We start from the raw sequence: 18,452 nt of genomic DNA, 5'->3' as shown, positions 1-18,452 counted from the left end.
TGATGATACGCTCCTTTAACCGTTTTCCTTTTTCTTCATTGGTTGTGATGACACTGGGACGCATATGGTATCTTTCCTTATATACATACAGTTGCATAGATTTCGTCTGAGCCACCATTCTCTGGGTTTTTCATTTTTCTTCTGTGTTGAGGGCCCATGCGCGTGAGTGAGTGGGATGATGCGCCTTTGTCTTTCCTATGTATGCGAGCGTGCGGGAGTTGAACTGGCGGATGTGGATGTCATTCAATCTATCAATCATTCGCTGCTTGAGCATGTTGTTTTTTCGGGGCACCAGATTGCGATGGTGATTGGTAGCTGGAATGGGATAGATCGATCTACTAACTCACTGTTGGAAATTACTGCGGGGATGATTTGACCGAATCTGTCCCTCTTTGTGTTGGTTATCCTATACTTTGTCATCCTTTTTCTATTATTCTTCTGTAGGCGATAGATATCTATCTACCCATAGCCAGTGACCCTTCGGACGGAGAGGGATCATCGGCGGGATCGGACGTGCGATCTCGTTTCAGCCACGCGACGGGCTCCACCGACCCTGGCAGGAAATGAGCCGACCAGGAGGCATCCTCTCAACTATTGACCTTCCATTTCATTGTATCCATTCGTTCTGGTGTGATCACGGGAGGATGAGGAACATACCAAGCGTTGTCCACGCTGAATCACTCGAATTTTCCGCATATGTATTTCACCACGACGACTACGATTTTTACCACTACTTTTCTATGGGAGGCGGGGAGTTCAGATAAGTGGGCAAAGGACTTCTTCCTCGAAATCCTGGCCTGTCGAATGGATTAGCGCCTCAACAGGGTCCATCGGGCCCTCCAGCGCATCCTCCACTTCTCTCGTCATCGCCGATCTTCCCTCGCGGGTTTGCCGGCTGCCTTTCCAGTCCCAGTCATCGGCTTCTCTTGAGTCTGCTGCTGCGAAGTCGCCTTGCACAGCCAATCCCCGGCGTGACAGCATGAACAAAGTCACTCCGAGATACACATATGCATCTTTCATGGGGCTAAACGAGACGGGATGCCCGGAGGTTCACGAAAAGACCACAACACGATGCCGAACGGACGCTATCGACCACTAGTATTCATCCCGAATCATGCTCAACCTTCAGTAGTTCAGCTCGCTTGGCGATTGACCTTTCATTTCACAGGGCCCTTGTTTTAAGTTTTGAAGTCGATCAGAAGGCATCCACCCAGGTGCGATCTATCCATCTCTCTCTCCTGTCTCTCTTTTATTTTATTTTTTTTTCTCTTCTCTCAGCTGCTTTCACCCCCACCCCACTTTTCTCTCGATGACGCTCATTCATTCATGATGCATTATCGTCATTATCCACGGGTGGAGCTCATCCATGGTTCAGCTCGGATTTCCTGTTGCGCGTTCCTGGATCGAGGACAAGCCGGATTTATCTTTTCACATATCCACTTTTTCGGTTCCCCCTGATGATTAGTTATTTGTTGACACTAACTACTTCCTAATGGACCTTTTTTTTTCCTTGAATGTCTTGTTTTAGCGCCTGTTCAGGTTGGACTTGATTTTTTCTTTTCATTTTCCCTCTAGTTTTTTTTCTTTACCCTTTTCACAGCGCTCTCTAGGGTTACCAGGCTTCGCACTCTTTCCCTCTTAATCTCCTTCTCTCTTTTTCTCCTTTCATTCTTTCCTACTATTGCTCTTTCCTTCCTTGTAGGAAAGTTACCCCGCCAGATTCACTTGCGCGGATAATTAACCGTGCTCTCCCGCGGTGTTGCTGCTACCACCACCACAAGACCATTGCGTTCGACCAAGAGACATGGCCATCCTTGACAAAGAAAACCGGCCCCGCGGCCTGCGAGTTCCATCTTTTGCTCGCAAAGGCTTCAAGCAGAAGTCCTCTGATTCTCTGCCAGACAAGGAGCCAGAGCCCGTGCAGGCACCCGCGACGACGGTAATCCCACCTCGAACCGACTCTGTACCTGATTATTCGGCTCCTGCTCCGCTGCCTGCCGCCGTGCAGCCACCATCATCAACATTCAACGCCCCTGTTCATCATCAAGATACCCTCCCACAGCCTGCTCCACCAGCAGCTAACTACGCTCCCCCTCCTCGCGCTTATCAGGCCTATCGTCCTCCTGCTACTTCAGAGCCGGTGCAAAGCCCTCCGGCAAGGAAGGAGGTTCCCGAACCTATCATCCAACGTCCGGATGCCGAAGAGCCATTGGAAGACTTTATTCCAGAACCGGAGCCGGAATTGGACGATACTGGCGCGCCTATGGAACCCGTGTCCAGTGAAGAAAACAATGGCCCATGGACGCCTCCTGATATCGAGCCTGTCGCGGCGCCGCTGAACAAATTGCACTTTGCCTGCTACCAGGACCATCGGTCCATGCCCCCCGCCAACAATGTCTGGCATGCTGTTCCCTGCATGACCTGCCAGAAGTTCGATCGTGATGTTCGATACCGTTGTGTCTTTTGCTGCTTGCGAATCTGCACCGGCTGTTTCCAGACCTTGCAGACGATCCCACGTCGGTCGTTGGCGCAGTTAATGGATTCCATTCCTACGGCCAAGGCCTGAGATCAATCCATCTGGCTTCTTGATCTTTCTTCTTCCGCGTTCACCCTTTTCATTTCAGCATGGAAACGGTGCTGTTTCTTTTCATCCTGCCACTCTTCTGTTGCAAATTTCTGAATCCCGGTGGCTGCTTCGTGCACTGCAGCAGTCGTCGCCGGTGTACGTTTGATGGCTCATGGCGCTTTGACTGATACCACTGAAATTTCTTTCTCACCAACTGCTGGCGATGTTCCATTCATCGCCTATCTCTTATCATGCGGCTTTTCTTTCCTCAACTATATATGCAATCCCGATCCTGGCGATTGGGCCGATGTACCACATGTAATGTTAGGCAAATGTCCTGCATGATATGATAATTATAGCTAGTCTAATTCTTCACATCCAACGATTTAGATAGGATTGTTTTACATACGCTCACATGGGTGGTTTCATAGCATGCCGATCTCCATAACTATAGTAGGCAAGTCGTTAGTCATGATCCTCCTCCGTCACGCCGGGACATCCTTCCATCTCGGCGGTCTCGTAGCGATACTTGCACCAGAAGCAGTAGTGGTGTTTTTCCCGCAAATATTGAACCAGCCGGCCCAGTCGTTCGCCTGGCTCCAGCGCGTTGAATTCCTCCAGTTCTGGATCCTCTTCTTCTAGCTCCTGTTCAAGAATGGAGGACATCTCTCGGCGGCCTCCCAGCGCCTCATGGTCCTCAGGGTCGAGCGTCGAGTCTTCATAGCCCGGCAATCGAGGGTTCGGGAAGAACGATGACGGCAGCGATGTCTGCAACATGTGGCGTGTCTGCACGGCGCGCTCCTTTTCTTGCCGCTCGCGCACCAACCCCCGGTAGAGAATGTTGATCTGAGATGTTGGTTTGACGGGCCTCTTAGCTTTCTTTGTAGTTGATGTGGAGGTATCTGTCTGTGGCTCTTCGCCTTCCACATCCGGTATCGCATGCGATTCTTGCTCCTCTTTCTCTTCTCCGTTGGTCTCAGTTGGTGGTGGCTCTATCTCCCCTTCCCCCTCGGCCTCCGCATCTAAGCGCTCAGCCACCTTCTGCCCCGCATAGAATTGGGCCTCGAGCCGTCGTGTCTCGCGCTCCAACCGGACGCGGTCGCGGTAATCGCCCTCTTCTTGCTTGACCTTCTTGGTTACTTCCGCAGCTTCTTCGAGGAACTTCCGTTTTCGCTCCGAGTCGAGACCGATTCCTCCTCGGTCTTCCTTGAAGATGAGATTAAGGGGCTCAGACCGAATTCGATCTTGGGGATCCTTGGTGTCCTTCTCACTATCTTGTGATGGCGCGGTAGGTTTTCCGAGTACTTGGCCCGGCTTGAATCCCAGCTTGGCCATCATTTGAAACCCTTTGTTGGAAGGGTCGAGCGTGCTGGTTGATAAGGCGGCATCGCGACGGGCAGCTTCTTGAGCGGCGCGTTCGGCTTTGGAAGGGACTTTGGCTCGCGCTTCGGCCTGCGATTAAGAGAAAGGTTAGGTGGAGCTGAAGCTGAATCTGAACGGATATTTGCCTGAAAAGCCTACCTCACGTTGCTGGCGCTTCTTCTTTTGCGCAAAGGTTTCCTTCTGCTGGGGCTCTTCGATGATCATGGACATGTAGTCCTCCTCTTCGTCGTCTTCATCGGGACGCCCGCGTGCGGGGGACTCGGAGTGAGGGGGAAGCGGAGGTGCCATGGCGAACGGGCCTGAGCGTGCGTCGGAGGCAGAAGTAGAGCCGGGACTATGGATATTGGCGAGGAATATATTATAGTAGATTATAGGGAGTCGAATGCAGCTCGGATTGGGTTGTTACTTTGAGTCAGATGGACATTGTTGGAAAAGATGAACGCGACGGGAAAAAAACATGAGGATTTGCGGGGATTTCGTCACATGCGGAGGCGCGGATTTTCCCCTCCGGATTTACTTCCTCAACTCTCCTTTCTCTTTCATTTCCATCCGATTTGAGTCCAACTCATCTCACTCGAAGAATCTCATTAATTTCAGGGTCCTGCTCAGCCCAGTCAAGGTTCCTTAGTTTCGATCCTTCAGTTGGCCCGTCATGTCCATTGACCAGGAATGGAGCAAGCCCCGATGAGGATCGGCCAGCGGAGACAACTGCCAATCCTTGGTATCCATACCCTTAACAGCGCAATGGCACCAGCTCTCTGCCGATTCACGTCATCTGCACAGCCTAGCTGCCGATTAGGCTTGACCCCTTCTCACTTGCGGCATCAGTGCCGCTGATACTAGCCCCCACAGAGTGTTTCTCCCTTCGACTGTGGCTCGGAACGTGGGGGCGGGTTCCAAGTTCTTATGCCCAGAGTTGGTTGGCTAGCCTTGCTCATCTGGGTGGCCAGCACACCTCCCATACAATAGGATCCGTGGTGTTGGCAGGATTCTTGTCATTTCGCCATGTCGAATCACCGCATGCGGAAGGAGGACGCCTTGCCTTGCAATGTTTTCTCCACATCTGCGACCCTATTGTTCAGACCCTGGAGCCGATTCCGCGAGATGTATTCCTGCCGGGCCACTGAAAGTGCTTTATAACGTCTGGGGTGTCCTTTTATTGATGAGAGCATGATCTTTCGCGTTACAGTTCTCACAATCGGTTAAAGCATTCGTGGCCCCGAGGCTCGTTGCACAACACAATATGATTTTCTTTCATCTGGCACCGTTCTTCTTTCTCTTTGGTCTAGTAGTATCTTCTCAGAACCCTACGGTGGACCTTGGCTACACAAGATATAAAGGCAAATCTCTGCCCAATGGTATCAGTCAGTGGCTGGGGATACGCTACGCGGCTGCACCTACCGGGTCTCTGCGGTTCTCTGCGCCACAGGATCCTGACACGGTAGATGGCGTTCAAGAAGCATTCAAGGTATGGTTTTTTCTACAATAAATAAAAAGATATATTGCGAGTCTGTGCTTTGCTAATACCCAGGGCACAGCATGGTCCCCGGTGTGTTCCCACCAGCCAATATCCCACTCCCGCAGGCACGTCCGAGGATTGTCTCTTCCTCGATGTATACGCTCCCAGCTCGGTGGAAGCTACTACGAGGCTGCCCGTTTTCGTTTGGATTCAAGGAGGCGGCTTCAATGCCAACTCCAGCCCCAACTACAATGGAACAGGATTGATCGAAGCGGCCAATATGTCCATGGTGGTGGTCACCTTCAACTACAGGGTCGGTCCGTACGGGTTCCTCTCTGGATCCGAGGTGCTGGAGGGAGGAAGCGTGAACAATGGCCTGAAGGACCAAATCAAGGTCCTGAAGTGGGTGCAAGAGCATATCAGCAAGGTATGCGGACACTCACCAACCCACAGCAAATCACCGCTAATTGCAGCCGCAGTTTGGAGGCGATCCCAGTCACGTTGTTATCGGCGGCGACAGCGCAGGCGCAGCGTCTATCACTCTCCATCTTTCAGCCCACGGTGGCAGAGACGACGAACTATTCCACGCTGCCGCCGCAGAGTCCCAAAGCTTTGCTCCTATGTTGACCGTCAATCAAAGCCAATTCGCCTATAACAACCTGGTCATCCGCGCCGGCTGCGCAAGCGATTCAGACACCCTCGCCTGCTTACGCCGACTAAACACCACAGAACTGCAGCGCATCAACATCAACACACCCTTACCCACCGCCCAACAAGCACCTCTCTACCTGTACGGTCCCGTCGTCGACGGCTCCCTCATCCCAGACTACACATACCGGCTTTTCCAGCAAGGCAAATTCATCAAAGTCCCCGTAATCTTCGGCGACGACACCAACGAAGGAACAATCTTCGTCCCCAAAACGACCTCCACCGTCGGCGAAGCCGACACCTTCATCCAAGACCAATTCCCCAACATCAACTTCACCCACCTAACCAAGCTGAACGACTGGTATCTCAAAGAAAACCAAACTCGCGAGTTCCCCAATTCCTCCCCCTACTGGCGTCCCGCTAGCACCGCGTACGGTGAAATCAGATATATCTGTCCGGGGATCTACATGTCCTCTGTGTTTGCTAGTGCCGGTGTCAACAGCTGGAACTATCATTATGCTGTGCAGGACCCCGCCGCGGAAGCCTCAGGCAGAGGTGTCAGTCATACTGTGGAAGAAAATGCCATTTGGGGCCCGCAGTATGTGAGTGGCACACCGCCGGCGTCGTATCTCACTGAGAATGCGCCAATTGTGCCGGTGATGCAGGGCTACTGGACGAGTTTCATTAGAGTGTTTGATCCGAATCCGCTGAGGTATCCGGGGAGTCCGGAGTGGAAGACGTGGAGTGATGGACATGGGGAGGATTATCGGCGGATATTTGTCCGCACGAATGAGACGAGGATGGAGACGGTGTCGGAGGCGCAGAGGGAAAGGTGCGAATATTGGAGTAGTGTTGGGCCGGACTTGTCGCAGTGATTGCACTTATTATCTTTGTTCGGTGGTAAGGTATATATATAGATAGTATAATATTGTAAGCTATAGAGTGATGGTACGTGAATTGAATATATGGAGAAAGATGGTCTTGTATAAATCAAAACATTCTTTTTTGGCTGCCATTCCACGATCATCATTCCCAATGATCAAACCAAGTAACTATAACCGAATATATACATCTATATCAACCTGCTTCTCATCAGAATTACCAAAAGACGGGTCCGGCACACACAGCTAGACCGAGCAGATACGTCGACATGAACCCAGGTGATGAAACATAATGCAACAAAAGAAAGAGAAAAGAAGGCAAAACAAGTGAGAAGCACTACTGCTCCACATAGAGCAGTAAACGAACGATGAATGAGGGATATCATCATCATCACCGCTTGCCCTGCCGCATTCTCTTCTCCCTTTCGTAAGCATTCGCCTCGCGACCCTCCTCGTTCTGCACCTCCGCCACAAGCCGCTTGTACTTGCGCTCGTACTCGGCATCGCGCTCCTTCTTCTCGCGGAGCTTCTCGCGCGCAATGAAGTTGGCGTCCTTGCGGAGCTCGCGCATCGCTCCCTTGCGCTCGCGCTTGTATTCCGCCTTGAGACGGTTGCTTTCGGCGCGCTCGCGGTCCGGGTCGTAGTGCTTGTCCGGGTTGAAGGTCTCTTCGAACTTGGGGATGGCGGTTTTGATGGCCAAGGGCCGGTGGTTGTGCAGGAGGAGGGGTCGACGGGTGAGTTTGGCTTGAGAGAGTTGGGTGGTAACCTTGTCCAGGGTGGATTGAATGGTGTCCCGCACTTGAGAGGAGATGAGTTTCTTGTTGCCCTTGAGGCTGCTGCGGAGGTGGTTAAGGACGTTCTGGACTGGAGTGAAGATTTCGGTGTAGGCGGATTTGCTGGTCCAGAGGTCGGAGGCGGTGCCGAGGAGGGTGACGAGGGTGGTGAGCAGGGATAGTTTGAGCTCTTCGGGGTTGGAGTGGGTTTGGTCGGTCGTGTCCCAGAAGCGAAGCTTGCGGGGGGAGATGGTAGTCTTGGAAGAAGAGAGGTTCAGACGCAGAGAGGTTTGCGGGCTCCGGAGGGGGAAGGACCCGAGACTCTCGCTGGGCTCTTTCGGGCTGAGGTGGCACAGCATGTTGAGGGTGTAGTTGATGAATTCCGGCATGTAGCGCTTGGAGATGAACTGGTATTGCAGGAGTAAGCTGGCTGCGTAAGTGCCGGCGGACGCGTCGGCGAGGGAGTTGACGACGCCCTGGCCCAGGTAGCGCGAGATGCAGAGGTGTGCCGGGGTTGCGATAGCGTGGAAGTGGTCGGAGGTTGGGAAGGTGGTGGCAATGCCGGTGAGGATGACGAGGTCACCAGCACGGAGATTGAGCGGACGCTCCGTGGCAATCTGGCGGAGATGGGCGCGATATGCCTGGCAGACGGTGTCGGGGTGAGTCTTCGCCAGGGAGTGGATGTGACGGAGGATGTTTTCCACAATGGCAAAGGGAGGATGTTCCGGTAGATCGGCCATGTATGCAACGTGCTCGACGAGGATGCCCGCGAAACGGCCGAGCTTCATCTTGTTGTCGGGGTGAAGACGGGGATGGTGCAGGGCACGAATCCTCTGGACGACGACGGGGAGGTCCTGCATAGACACGGTCCTTGATGATCTCCAGGAACTCGTCATGGCTGCCAGGGCAGGGGTATGTGTATGCCAGACCGTCAGTTGGCTCTTCGGTGCTGTTGGGAGCTGTCGAGGTATCGCCGGACTTGCTCTCAGGGAGCGTGAAGCCATTGATCAACTCGTCCTCCTGGTCGTCTTCAGGCTCCTCGTCGGACTCCTCCGCGGATTCCATCTCCAGGTCGCTTTCATCGAAGGAGAGACTGGCATTAGACCTCGTTTCCACAAGGTCATCGTCGATAATGAAATCGTCCTCATCTTCGACACCCAGTTCGGGACGAGTGCTCGTCTCGGCCGTGGGCTGCTGCAAACCGAACGCTTTGGCATCGTCCGGTAACGACTCCTCGTCGTCGTCCTCACTGCCTTCCTCGTCACTTTCCTCTTCATCCTCCTCCTCTTCGTCCTCGCTTGGCTCCTCACCGCGCATTCGTCGAACACGCTCTTCTTCCAGCTTCTTCAGCCGCTCGGCCTCTTCCGCCGCCTTCTCCTCTGCCGTCTTCGTACGGTCCGTCGGTTGAGACCTCTTATCGAAGGTCAACTGCTTCAAGCGTTGGTCATACTCCTGCTCGGTCTCGTTCTGTGACTTTCCGGCCAGCAGTGCTGCACGAGCGGGGTCCATTGAGGCGAAATCGTCCTTTGGAGGCTCCGGTTTCGGGGGAGGCTTCACGCCTCTCAACATGTCGAAGAGATCGGGAAGACCTTTGTCGAGCTCCTCTCGAAGATCGTCATCGTCTTCCTTAGCTTTCTGTCGTTCGGCTTTGTAGAACTTGGACTTGGCGATGACTTCTTTCATGACTTCGTGCTTCGACTTCTTGCGCTCTGGCTGCTCTTCCCCTTCCTCATCGTCAAATACGATATCGTCATCTAGAGCCTCCTCATCGTCGGCAAACTCTCGCTTCCTCTTGCGAGGCAGTTCCGAATCCGATTCTTCGTCCATGTCCAAATCGCCTTCGCGGAAGTCATCTCCGAGCATTCCCTCTCCAAATGACAGAGACTGGCCTTGATGTGTGAGCTGGAACTCTTCCTCGTCGTCCTCCAAGTTGAACATCGACTCCTTGCGCAGTTTCTTCTGACTCTCACGGGCGAATCGCTCGGCAGCCCTTTCTTCCGGCGTCATTGTCGGATCATCCTCACCGAACCGGCGATCGAGGATTCCACCAACTTTGTTCTTGCGGTCCATTTCGCGCAAAAGCGTATGGCGTCTCTGTAGAGGAAGTACCTTGTCAGTGACACCCCGTGTCGAAGAATGTCCAACCTAGCTCACCTTTTCTTCACCAAGAGACTTGGTCACACCGGGCCTCGCATGGCCATGTTTCGACTTAGGTCCGACATCGCGCGTGGTCACATCGAACTTGGGGCGCGAAGTGGCCTTGATCTCGAACGGGTTGAAACGATCGCGAATCGCCTGCAGAGCGGATTCCCGCTTCATGCGATTTTGCGCGGACACACCAGTCTTCGCATTCTGACGCTTTTGCTTCTTGGACTGCTGGGGCCCCAAGACTCCACCCTCGCGGAGGGAAGCCTTGAGCTGTTTAAGCTGCGAAGGCGGCATGGCTGCGTGTTGAACGACGACAAATAGCAGAAGCGATGCTTTGGATCTCCACTGAATTTTTTGGCCGAAGAAAAAAGCGGGCTCACCGCCTCGGTGGGTCAGGTTCTGCCGGCATTATTGGGGATGCCGCGTGACTCCCCGCTTTTACTCCGCTGCTGGACTTGCAACTATTATCTCATCGGCTGCTGGAGTTGTCGAGTTGAACCATGGGGTCTCATATGAGCGATCGTGTCGTGTGGGTGTGTCTAGGTATGTTGGCTTATCCTGGAATGAGTGTCATGAAGCAAGGACTAACCGTGTCCAGGCGTCTCGCTGTTCTTCGCCGTGCGCGGGATTGTCACGGACCTCCGCCGAGTGCGCGAATTGACCGAAATCAAGCATGTTGAGAAGGAGGATAAGATGATCAGTGAGGGGACGGAGGATGGTCTGTCGATGTGCTCCTGAGTAATGTATACGCTGGCTAATTTATCAGTACAGCATTGAACTTGGACACCTTGCTGAAGCTCTCCGATAGTACCAGCTATGATCTCCGCGCAGCGTATGACCGGCCTCGGATGTTCTCAATAGCGACTAGCTAATATAGAATTACAGGGCTTTGCGCATCATTGCTGAACGATCTACAAAGGGTGAAACACGGGACCTGCTTCTCAGAGGCCTTGCAACCAGGAACAAACAACGGCGGGGCAAGGCACTGACTGCCATGCATTTCCTTGTGTCTAACCGCGCTCGTATGCATCACCTATCCTAGGTTGCCTTGCTATGAGATCACAGTATGCTAATATCTCCGTGCAGTCTCACGAACCTCCGTCTGCAATCGATTGAAAGACCCCGCCACCTACAACGCACTCATTGACTGTCTGTGCATCTTGACCGACGAACACCTCGAAGAAACAACAACTACAATATCCCCCATCCTGCCAAAGACAAGACCTCCTGGTGAGAAAAAGGCACTCAGTATTCTGAATATCATTCTGCAAGAGAATGTACCCGCCGCATTAGAAGCCGGCATCGTGAGCCGCTGGCTAGTCAATTACCCGTTCCCGTGCGCCCTATCGGAGCCCTCCCGGCGACAGGACGTGGTGCTGCTGATGAAGACATGGTGGATGGACGATACTGTGATGAGTGCTATCTTCGGTACCTTGTCTTCCCATCCTGAGGGAGCTAAGCAGCTGCGCAAGTACGGGTTGATGGGCAGCATGATGGAAGAGAATGATCAGGATGACTACGATAGCGACGTGTGGATGGTGGATGGGGAGGATACGGCCGGATCTAGACGAGTGCCAGGGCGGCGTCTTCGCACCGCTGAGGAACAAGCCGTTAGACGTCGCAGGCGGGAAGCTATGGTGTTGAGCGACGGAGGACGTCCATTGGGAAATGATGACATTATACAGTTGCCCGTTTCCGAATGATGTACAATGGGGCTACATGGATGAGGGATCGATTAGCGATGATAATTTCTTTGCATGTTCTTTAAGATACCCTTGGTTTAAGTATGAAAGTCGCCATATGTGATGATGACAAGTACTATAGCTTAATTTACAAATATAAATCTACAAGCCCATCCATGCGCTCTTCGCAACATGGTCTGCCTTCTTGCGACTACTCTTCACCATACCCAGGGCCTTGAGCTCCGACAAAGCGCGGTAAAACAGGGCCATGGTAGTCCGTTCGTCGCAGGAATCACCTTTGTCGCTTTCAAACACCGCGTAGAACGCCTGCCAGAGGTCGTAAACGTTGACCAAGGACCCGGACTCCAGATACAGCTGATACAGAATAGACGTAGCAGGCTGATTCGCGGACACCCTAGCCGTAGCCTCGGATTTCTCTGGGGAGTCTGAGATGAGATAGTCGAACGGATTAGACAAGGCCCGTTCCACTGCAAAGCGTGGCCGCGGCGAGAAGATCTCTTTTAGGGGGTTCCTCATGTCAAAGAGAAAGATTTCATGAAGGACGAGATCTTGCGGGCTCTCAAGAGTTTGCCCAAAGTATGCTTCGAGCAGGGCGTGGAAGCGGTCTATAATTTGGGTGTACTCAATGTGCTCTTGGGGCAGCTTGGCTTTGCCTTTGCTGAGTTTCACCCGCTGCTGGACGACGGTTGTGGCGACGACGGAATGGCGCTTGTCATGGGCGGTGCGAAGGGGTTCGGTGCCTTGATATGATTGTATTAATGCGTTGAAGTCGGTCTGGATCTGTTGTAGCTCGGGGAGGTCTGCTAATGTACTCAGCAGGATATCGAATACTTCCGAGAGGATGGTGGAGTCTAGTGTCTTTGCAGATTGGAGGATGTCGTCCACCAATTGCGAGTCTTGAAGTTCTCCAGATAGGGCACGGATTGAGAGTTCCGATATGCTAGTCTTCTTGACGAGATTGAGTTTCTTCAGAAGCAGATGCGTCAGTTTGACGCATTGGAAGATGTCGCGCATCTTCTGCTGTCCGTCTTTCAGGTGTTGTAGACATTGCTGGAAGAGAACCTCGTCGTTTTCAAGCAAGTCACGCACTTGCTTGGCCGAGCCTTGTTCAAGCAATTCCTCGCAATAACTGTTACTAGTTTAGTATCACCAATCTTAATGAAGGGAAGCTGTCTTACAATCGGAAAGAAGGGAGATTTCGGAGCGCTTCGCACACGAGTCCCCGTCGCATGCTCGGAACCGTCTCGTCTGCAAGGAGCACCGCCAACGGGTTTGCGAAGAAATGTGACATGTATGCGTACTACTGTTGTAAGTCAAATGGGTTGACACACGTTCGAAATGTAAACGTACTTTGACCGTTCGACTGAAAGCCTCCGGAGTCTGAAAGGAATCATTGGATTTCTCGAACAGAACATTCGTGATGTTCCTGCCCAGCCAGATCTTCCCATCCTGCTCCGCTTGTAACCTCCCATAGATGCGGTCAACGCAGTTGCTCGCTTCATGTATTTCGAAATATCTACCCCGTAGCAAGGCGACAGTTGACCGCGGCAGTCTCCCTTCGAAAAGTTCCACAGAAGTTGAGATGCCGAACAGGAGGGTAAATGGTATCCGATCAAGCCAGGAGCTGGACAATTAGCCAGAGTACCACACAAATGCAGGGACGGACACACCTTAGTAAAGACAAGAGGTCCGTAAGAATGCCTGGATCGAAAGCTTCACTATCTCGAAAGGCAAGAACCAGCTTCTTGATGCCCTTCCGCTTCACATAGTCGCCTAATAAGTCCAGATCGTAGCCGAGGAGTCTAGGGCCCTGTATTGGTACTTAGCGCATGTCATGTATTGTCGCTGGACGGAGCATAACCACCTCTCGATCTGTGAGGAATGACTGATAGCCATTGTTCCCTTCCGTGTTCGTAATAGCAAATCGGATGATGTTCTTGAGGGTCGTTTTGAGGTTTGGCGCATCACCGGATTCCAGCACAATAGCTCCACCGTCTCCGGCCGTGATGAATTGGTCGTTGAGTCTGGCCAGCAGACGAGCCAGCGACGAGACATTGGAGCCAACGGTTACTAACGCCGCCGGAATACAGCCATCGTATCTGCAATCGTCAGGGCATGCGGTCAATTATTGGGAACGAATGTTCGCGCTTACGTCTGAGGGGAAGTCGAGCGGACAAAGGACGAAACACTGGAAAGGACCTCGGAGTCGACATCACCTAGAATTTCCTACCCCAAATATTAGACTTGTACCACCGGAAATCGCTTCCAAGGATAAATCACTGACCTGAATCTTCGCTTCCTGGGTCGACCATAGTTGCTGGTATGTTTTATATCGCGCTTCGACGGACTGCTCGTCCTCCTCGCCGTTAAGGAGCGGCACGAAGGGATGTGCTTTCGACTCTTCTTCTTCCTTCTTCGGAGCTACCTTGCGCCGCTTTGAAGGACGCTCCCCTGAGGATTTGCTTCGTTGATCGGCGGGCGTGTAGATATACACACCCTTGGGTCCTTTAGTACGGGTTCGCGACAACGGCCTGGAGGGAGCGGTACCTGGTTGTTGGTGCCATCTTTGGGCGCATTAGCCGCCTCCACCTCTAACGGTTCGAGGTCCATGATGAGCAGCGTCTAGCGCAAGGAGCAATGGAGCTTATCGAGAGGAACAGCTCGTGGGCAAGAAAGAGGAATGGGATGAATTATTTCATGGAGTGACTTTCTTTGCGGCGATCGAGCTCGCGGTGGCGCTAGTCCCGATTGGGGTGAAATGGTTTTCCGCCGCGGAGCTGCTATCCATTCTTATTTTCCGTCAACCTCCTGCAATCCTCGCTCTTGTGCTCTTTTCCAGCTGTCGGTCGGTGTTATTTTGCATCTATATACACCCTTGTTCCATGATTTAAATCGCTCATACTTGATGCTCCGCCAGGCTGTCCGAGGAGCTCGTTGGTATCAGCATGTGGCCCGCGGAAGCCCGTTCTTCCCGCGAGCATTCGCCGCTGTAGCGCCACGCTCCATACACTATGGCGGTCCCAAAGACAAGATCAACTTCTACGAGCAGGATACTCGTAAGAGCAAGATAAGGCGGAAGGTCGACCCAGAAGCAGAGGGGCGCGCCGAGCAGGAAGACGCCGAGAAGGAACTCGCCCGCCTGACCCAAGAGCTAGAAGAGCTGAAGGAAGGCCCGTTCGGCCCCAACAGCCAGTTCATTCGAGAACTACCCGAGGAGGACAGGGCTATTGCACTCGAAGCACTCCGGAAATATGAGGAGGACGAGGCGGCCGGGACGGTCGATGTCAGCCTTAAGGATCTCTACGAGAAGGAGCTCGACGGTCTCTTGAAGAACGAATTTGAAAGCCTGGTCAAGGAAGAGGAGAACTGGCAGTCTGACGAGGAGGACGATTCACGTACACTGGTTGTGCGCCGCCCTTACGAAGTGGAATTGGAGGACTCAAACCTGCAGCCATATGCCGACAAGTTGAACAATTGCCTTCGACGGATCGCGAGTGGCGACTCTAGCCTGCGCTGGGAACAGGAATTGTGGAGGTGGTATCGGCGATGCAAACAGGTCGTCCCGGGATTCGTGGAGTCCTTGTCGGAGGAGACGCTGACTCTCCTATGGGATACTCTGGCCTCGAAGAAGTCCGCCAAACCCCAGGAAACCGCACGGGTATGCACCCTGGCTGAAGACTCGCTATCAGCTGGCCTCACCCTTTCCACGCCTCGTATTCTTTCGTACATTGAAACACTTCATGAATGCGGGGATACTCAAGTGGCATTGGAGAAATGGGAAGCATACCAGGCCGAGCTCAGCCAAAGGAAAGAGGACCTGGAAGCATACTGGAAATTAGGCGTCCGGCTGTTCGCAGCTGAAGACGACCCTCAGCGAGCACAAGATATTGCGCTGGCCTTCTTAGCCAACGATAAGTCACGGCAACCACGCATTCTGATCCCTGTCATCACGGCCTGGGGCAAACGGTCCGGGAAGGAAGCGGAAGTCAAGGCGTGGGCGATGTATCTGCAGCTCAAGGCATTCCTGGACCGGAAGATGACGATGGACGACTACGATCAAGTCAGCATTGGCTTGCTCAAAGCCGGCCGACCGAGCCTTGCCATAGCCGTTTTCAAAGATATGATGGTCACCAACAGCGATCCCCGACACGACTCAACTTCTCTCTACAAAGCCGCCGTCGGCTTAGCAGGCAACCTGCAAGCGTCCAGTATTTCCGAACAAGACGTGAACAAGGTCTCGCTCTCTACCCTGACTGTCCTGCCGCGGAAGTTCCAGAATCGCTTCTTCTACGCCAGCTGGATGAAGAAACTAATCGGCATGGGCGAGGTCGACTCCGCCGCCATGGTTATCGAGCTGATGTACGAACGTGGCGTCAAGCCAGATGCAAAGCACCTCAACGGAGTCATTGCCGCCTGGCTGCGCGACGGCAGCAGCACCTCGCGAGAGAAAGCCGAACGCCTCGGATGGGCCATGGTCCAGCAGCGTATTGACCAAGTCTGGGCGCGCACCACCACCGAGAAGGCTCCCCAACTCGACGTGAACCAGGAGAGCACAGAGGGCGTCCGACTGCCCGAATTCATGAAACGGCCCATGCCAGCCGCCACCATCGAGACCTTCTCCATCCTCCTCCTCCACTACACGCGGCGCAGCGACGACGACATGATCAAATACCTCGTCAAATGCCTCGGCGACGGCCGCATCCACCCGAACTCCTACTTCATGAACCACCTGCTCTACGCCGAGCTTCGCAAACAAGACATCGGCTCCCTCTGGACCAAATACCAATCCCTGTCCGCCATCACCCAACCCGACCTCGAAACGTACGCCTGCCTCTGGGACTGCGGCAAGCTACAATACGACCGCGGCCGAACCGCCTACGTAACCGACTTCCCATCCGCGCGCCACCTCTTCTCCGACATGATCCGCTGGTTCACCAAGCTATCCGCGCGCGCACAAACCGCCACCCGGGGCGAATTCTCCAAGGAACTCTATGACCAAATCATCCGCTGCTTCTGTCTCTCTAAAGACCTCCCCGGCACTCTCGTCGCCCTGTGCACCATGCGCGCGTACTTTGGCTTCTTCCCCGACGACACCACAGCCCGTCTGATCGTGCTACAAGTCGCCCGGTTGGCAGGTGTGCCGGCCGAGACGCCCAAGCGCCGACTCCGTCGGCTGTCCAGCACACCAAAGAGCAAGGAGAATATCAGCCATGTTAACCGGCTCGTGGAGATCCTCAGTGATCGGAAGCTCGGGGCACTCGCGGCCCGCGGTCTGGAATTGAGTGATCTCGAGCAGCAGGAGCGCGAGCAGTATCAGTTGGAGGTTATGACGGAGCTGTTGCGCGTGGTGATGGGCCGGCGGGCGGCTGGAGGGGAGGGTCATGGTGCGGTGGAGGAGGAGATTGCTAAGGTGGCGGAGGAGATGGGGGTGACGGGGGTGGATTTGGGGGTGTCGTTGGGGGATGATTTGTTGTTATAGGTGGGGGTCTATGAGCATGGTTGGCGTTTGGTTGTATCTTTCTACTTCTTGTCCGTTGGTGTGGGTGTATATAAAAAGTGGTGATTCTGGGGGTATACATGTAATATATTATATCATGATGATAGAATTGGATGTCCTCTCTTCAACTAGTAGCTCGTTATTTTCACTTGTCGGTAATACCAGTAGGATTTACCAACCGTCGTATTATTCTTAACCATGTACTGCCAGCTTCAGTATGCAATGGTCTGGAACTGACCAGGATACAACACCAGTAGTAACAATAGTATCCCACCTTGAATTGCACACTACATACACAGGCTCCGTACTCAACAGCTACAGCCACTCAATCTAATATCATCAACAACGAAAATAGAGAAGGATATATATTGATCATAATACACCGAGCCCATATAACTTAACGTAAACCCAGCAAAATGAAGTCAAATCTATTTCTTCCCCTTCTTCTCAGCACTCTGCTCATCCGCCTCCACCAACACCGCATCATCATCACTCCCCGCCACCGAAGGCGGCGCACCAGACGACTCGGGCGTCTTAGTAGCAGGCGTAGGAACACCAGATCCTTCCTCACTAGTAGTCGTCGACGCGGCCGCTGGAGCAGCAGCAGCCTTCTTCTCACCCGCCTCCACCTCCTCCTTCTTCTCCGCCTCCACATCCAACTCCTTCATATACCCCTCCTTCCTCTTCTCCCACCACTGCTTCTCCTCCTCCAACTTAGCCTGCTGCTTCTCCATCCGTTCACGGAAAATAGCATTGTTCAGCATTTCATTAGCGGATTGGAAGATTGTTTGGCCCCAGCCGGGAACGTAGGCGTTTGCCTATCGCAAAAGTTAGCATATTACAGCGTCCACATCATACATCAAGAACAGAAAGGAAATAGATTTTCTTACCTCAGCAACAACATCCCTAACCTCATCCTCCATTTCTTTCTCGGCACGCAGAAACCTCTGCCACAGATCATCCCCGACACTACCGCGCTGGAGGAGCATCGCGAGGGCGCCCTTCTGCGTGCGCAGGGCCATGACGCGTTTAATGTCTTCGATGGCGCGACGCAGGAGAGCGGATTTCAGGACACTGTCGGGCACGGAGGAGGGCGGTTTCTTGCCGGTGCCTTTGTTGTCATTGCTAGCGGAGGGGTCGAGGTGTAGGAGGGAGAAGTAGATGTCGCGTTGCGTGTGTGGCGGGAACCAGGGTTCCAGGGAGAGGGACTTGCCTGTTTTTTGGGGGGGAGGGTTTGGTTAGTTGGGATGGTTTGGGGGGAGGAAGAAGGAAAGGACGTACGGGCTTTGCGCTTGCGGTAGAGGGAGGAGAAGGTTGCGAGGGAGCCGAGGAGGACGCCGAGGTAGGCGAAGGGAACGGCGAGGGTGAGCCAGTTGACCATTTTGGTTTTGTTA

General features: G+C 53.4%; 8 protein-coding genes across 8 annotated transcripts; 3 read left to right on the top strand and 5 right to left on the bottom strand.

The window, feature by feature from the left end:
- Nucleotides 1-130: 130 nt before the first annotated feature.
- Nucleotides 131-1,020, bottom strand: An16g08900 (uncharacterized protein; the record flags this gene model as incomplete). The annotated part of the gene is made up of 4 exons (XM_059745363.1): nt 131-315; nt 464-553; nt 600-738; nt 778-1,020. The coding sequence occupies 4 exons, from the start codon at nt 1,018-1,020 to the stop codon at nt 131-133; spliced, it is 657 nt and encodes a 218-aa protein (XP_059604930.1).
- A 784-nt stretch (nt 1,021-1,804) lies between these two features.
- Nucleotides 1,805-2,566, top strand: An16g08890 (uncharacterized protein; the record flags this gene model as incomplete). The annotated part of the gene is made up of 1 exon (XM_001398150.3): nt 1,805-2,566. The coding sequence occupies one exon, from the start codon at nt 1,805-1,807 to the stop codon at nt 2,564-2,566; it is 762 nt and encodes a 253-aa protein (XP_001398187.1).
- A 465-nt stretch (nt 2,567-3,031) lies between these two features.
- An16g08880 (uncharacterized protein) lies at nt 3,032-4,237 on the bottom strand (the record flags this gene model as incomplete). Its single annotated transcript, XM_001398149.1, has 2 exons — nt 3,032-4,018; nt 4,088-4,237. 2 exons carry the CDS (start codon nt 4,235-4,237, stop codon nt 3,032-3,034), a joined length of 1,137 nt encoding a protein of 378 aa, XP_001398186.1.
- Nucleotides 4,238-5,192: 955 nt separating this feature from the next.
- On the top strand, nt 5,193-6,931 carry An16g08870 (uncharacterized protein; the record flags this gene model as incomplete). The annotated part of the gene is made up of 3 exons (XM_001398148.1): nt 5,193-5,417; nt 5,488-5,835; nt 5,888-6,931. The coding sequence occupies 3 exons, from the start codon at nt 5,193-5,195 to the stop codon at nt 6,929-6,931; spliced, it is 1,617 nt and encodes a 538-aa protein (XP_001398185.1).
- Nucleotides 6,932-7,328: 397 nt separating this feature from the next.
- On the bottom strand, nt 7,329-10,152 carry An16g08860 (uncharacterized protein; the record flags this gene model as incomplete). Its single annotated transcript, XM_059745362.1, has 4 exons — nt 7,329-8,608; nt 8,640-9,499; nt 9,590-9,804; nt 9,865-10,152. The coding sequence occupies 4 exons, from the start codon at nt 10,150-10,152 to the stop codon at nt 7,329-7,331; spliced, it is 2,643 nt and encodes an 880-aa protein (XP_059604929.1).
- A 1,550-nt stretch (nt 10,153-11,702) lies between these two features.
- Nucleotides 11,703-14,171, bottom strand: An16g08850 (uncharacterized protein; the record flags this gene model as incomplete). The annotated part of the gene is made up of 8 exons (XM_059745361.1): nt 11,703-12,690; nt 12,740-12,861; nt 12,912-13,185; nt 13,232-13,371; nt 13,426-13,660; nt 13,714-13,787; nt 13,846-13,860; nt 14,058-14,171. 8 exons carry the CDS (start codon nt 14,169-14,171, stop codon nt 11,703-11,705), a joined length of 1,962 nt encoding a protein of 653 aa, XP_059604928.1.
- Nucleotides 14,172-14,466: 295 nt separating this feature from the next.
- An16g08840 (uncharacterized protein) lies at nt 14,467-17,040 on the top strand (the record flags this gene model as incomplete). The annotated part of the gene is made up of 1 exon (XM_001398145.3): nt 14,467-17,040. The coding sequence occupies one exon, from the start codon at nt 14,467-14,469 to the stop codon at nt 17,038-17,040; it is 2,574 nt and encodes an 857-aa protein (XP_001398182.1).
- Nucleotides 17,041-17,486: 446 nt separating this feature from the next.
- Nucleotides 17,487-18,439, bottom strand: An16g08830 (uncharacterized protein; the record flags this gene model as incomplete). Its single annotated transcript, XM_001398144.1, has 3 exons — nt 17,487-17,876; nt 17,949-18,271; nt 18,340-18,439. 3 exons carry the CDS (start codon nt 18,437-18,439, stop codon nt 17,487-17,489), a joined length of 813 nt encoding a protein of 270 aa, XP_001398181.1.
- Between the last annotated feature and the right edge of the window lie 13 nt (nt 18,440-18,452).

This window comes from Aspergillus niger (genome assembly GCF_000002855.4).
Source record: "Aspergillus niger supercontig An16".
Taxonomy (NCBI): domain Eukaryota; kingdom Fungi; phylum Ascomycota; class Eurotiomycetes; order Eurotiales; family Aspergillaceae; genus Aspergillus; species Aspergillus niger.
This window is presented reverse-complemented; position numbering and strand designations above follow the sequence as displayed.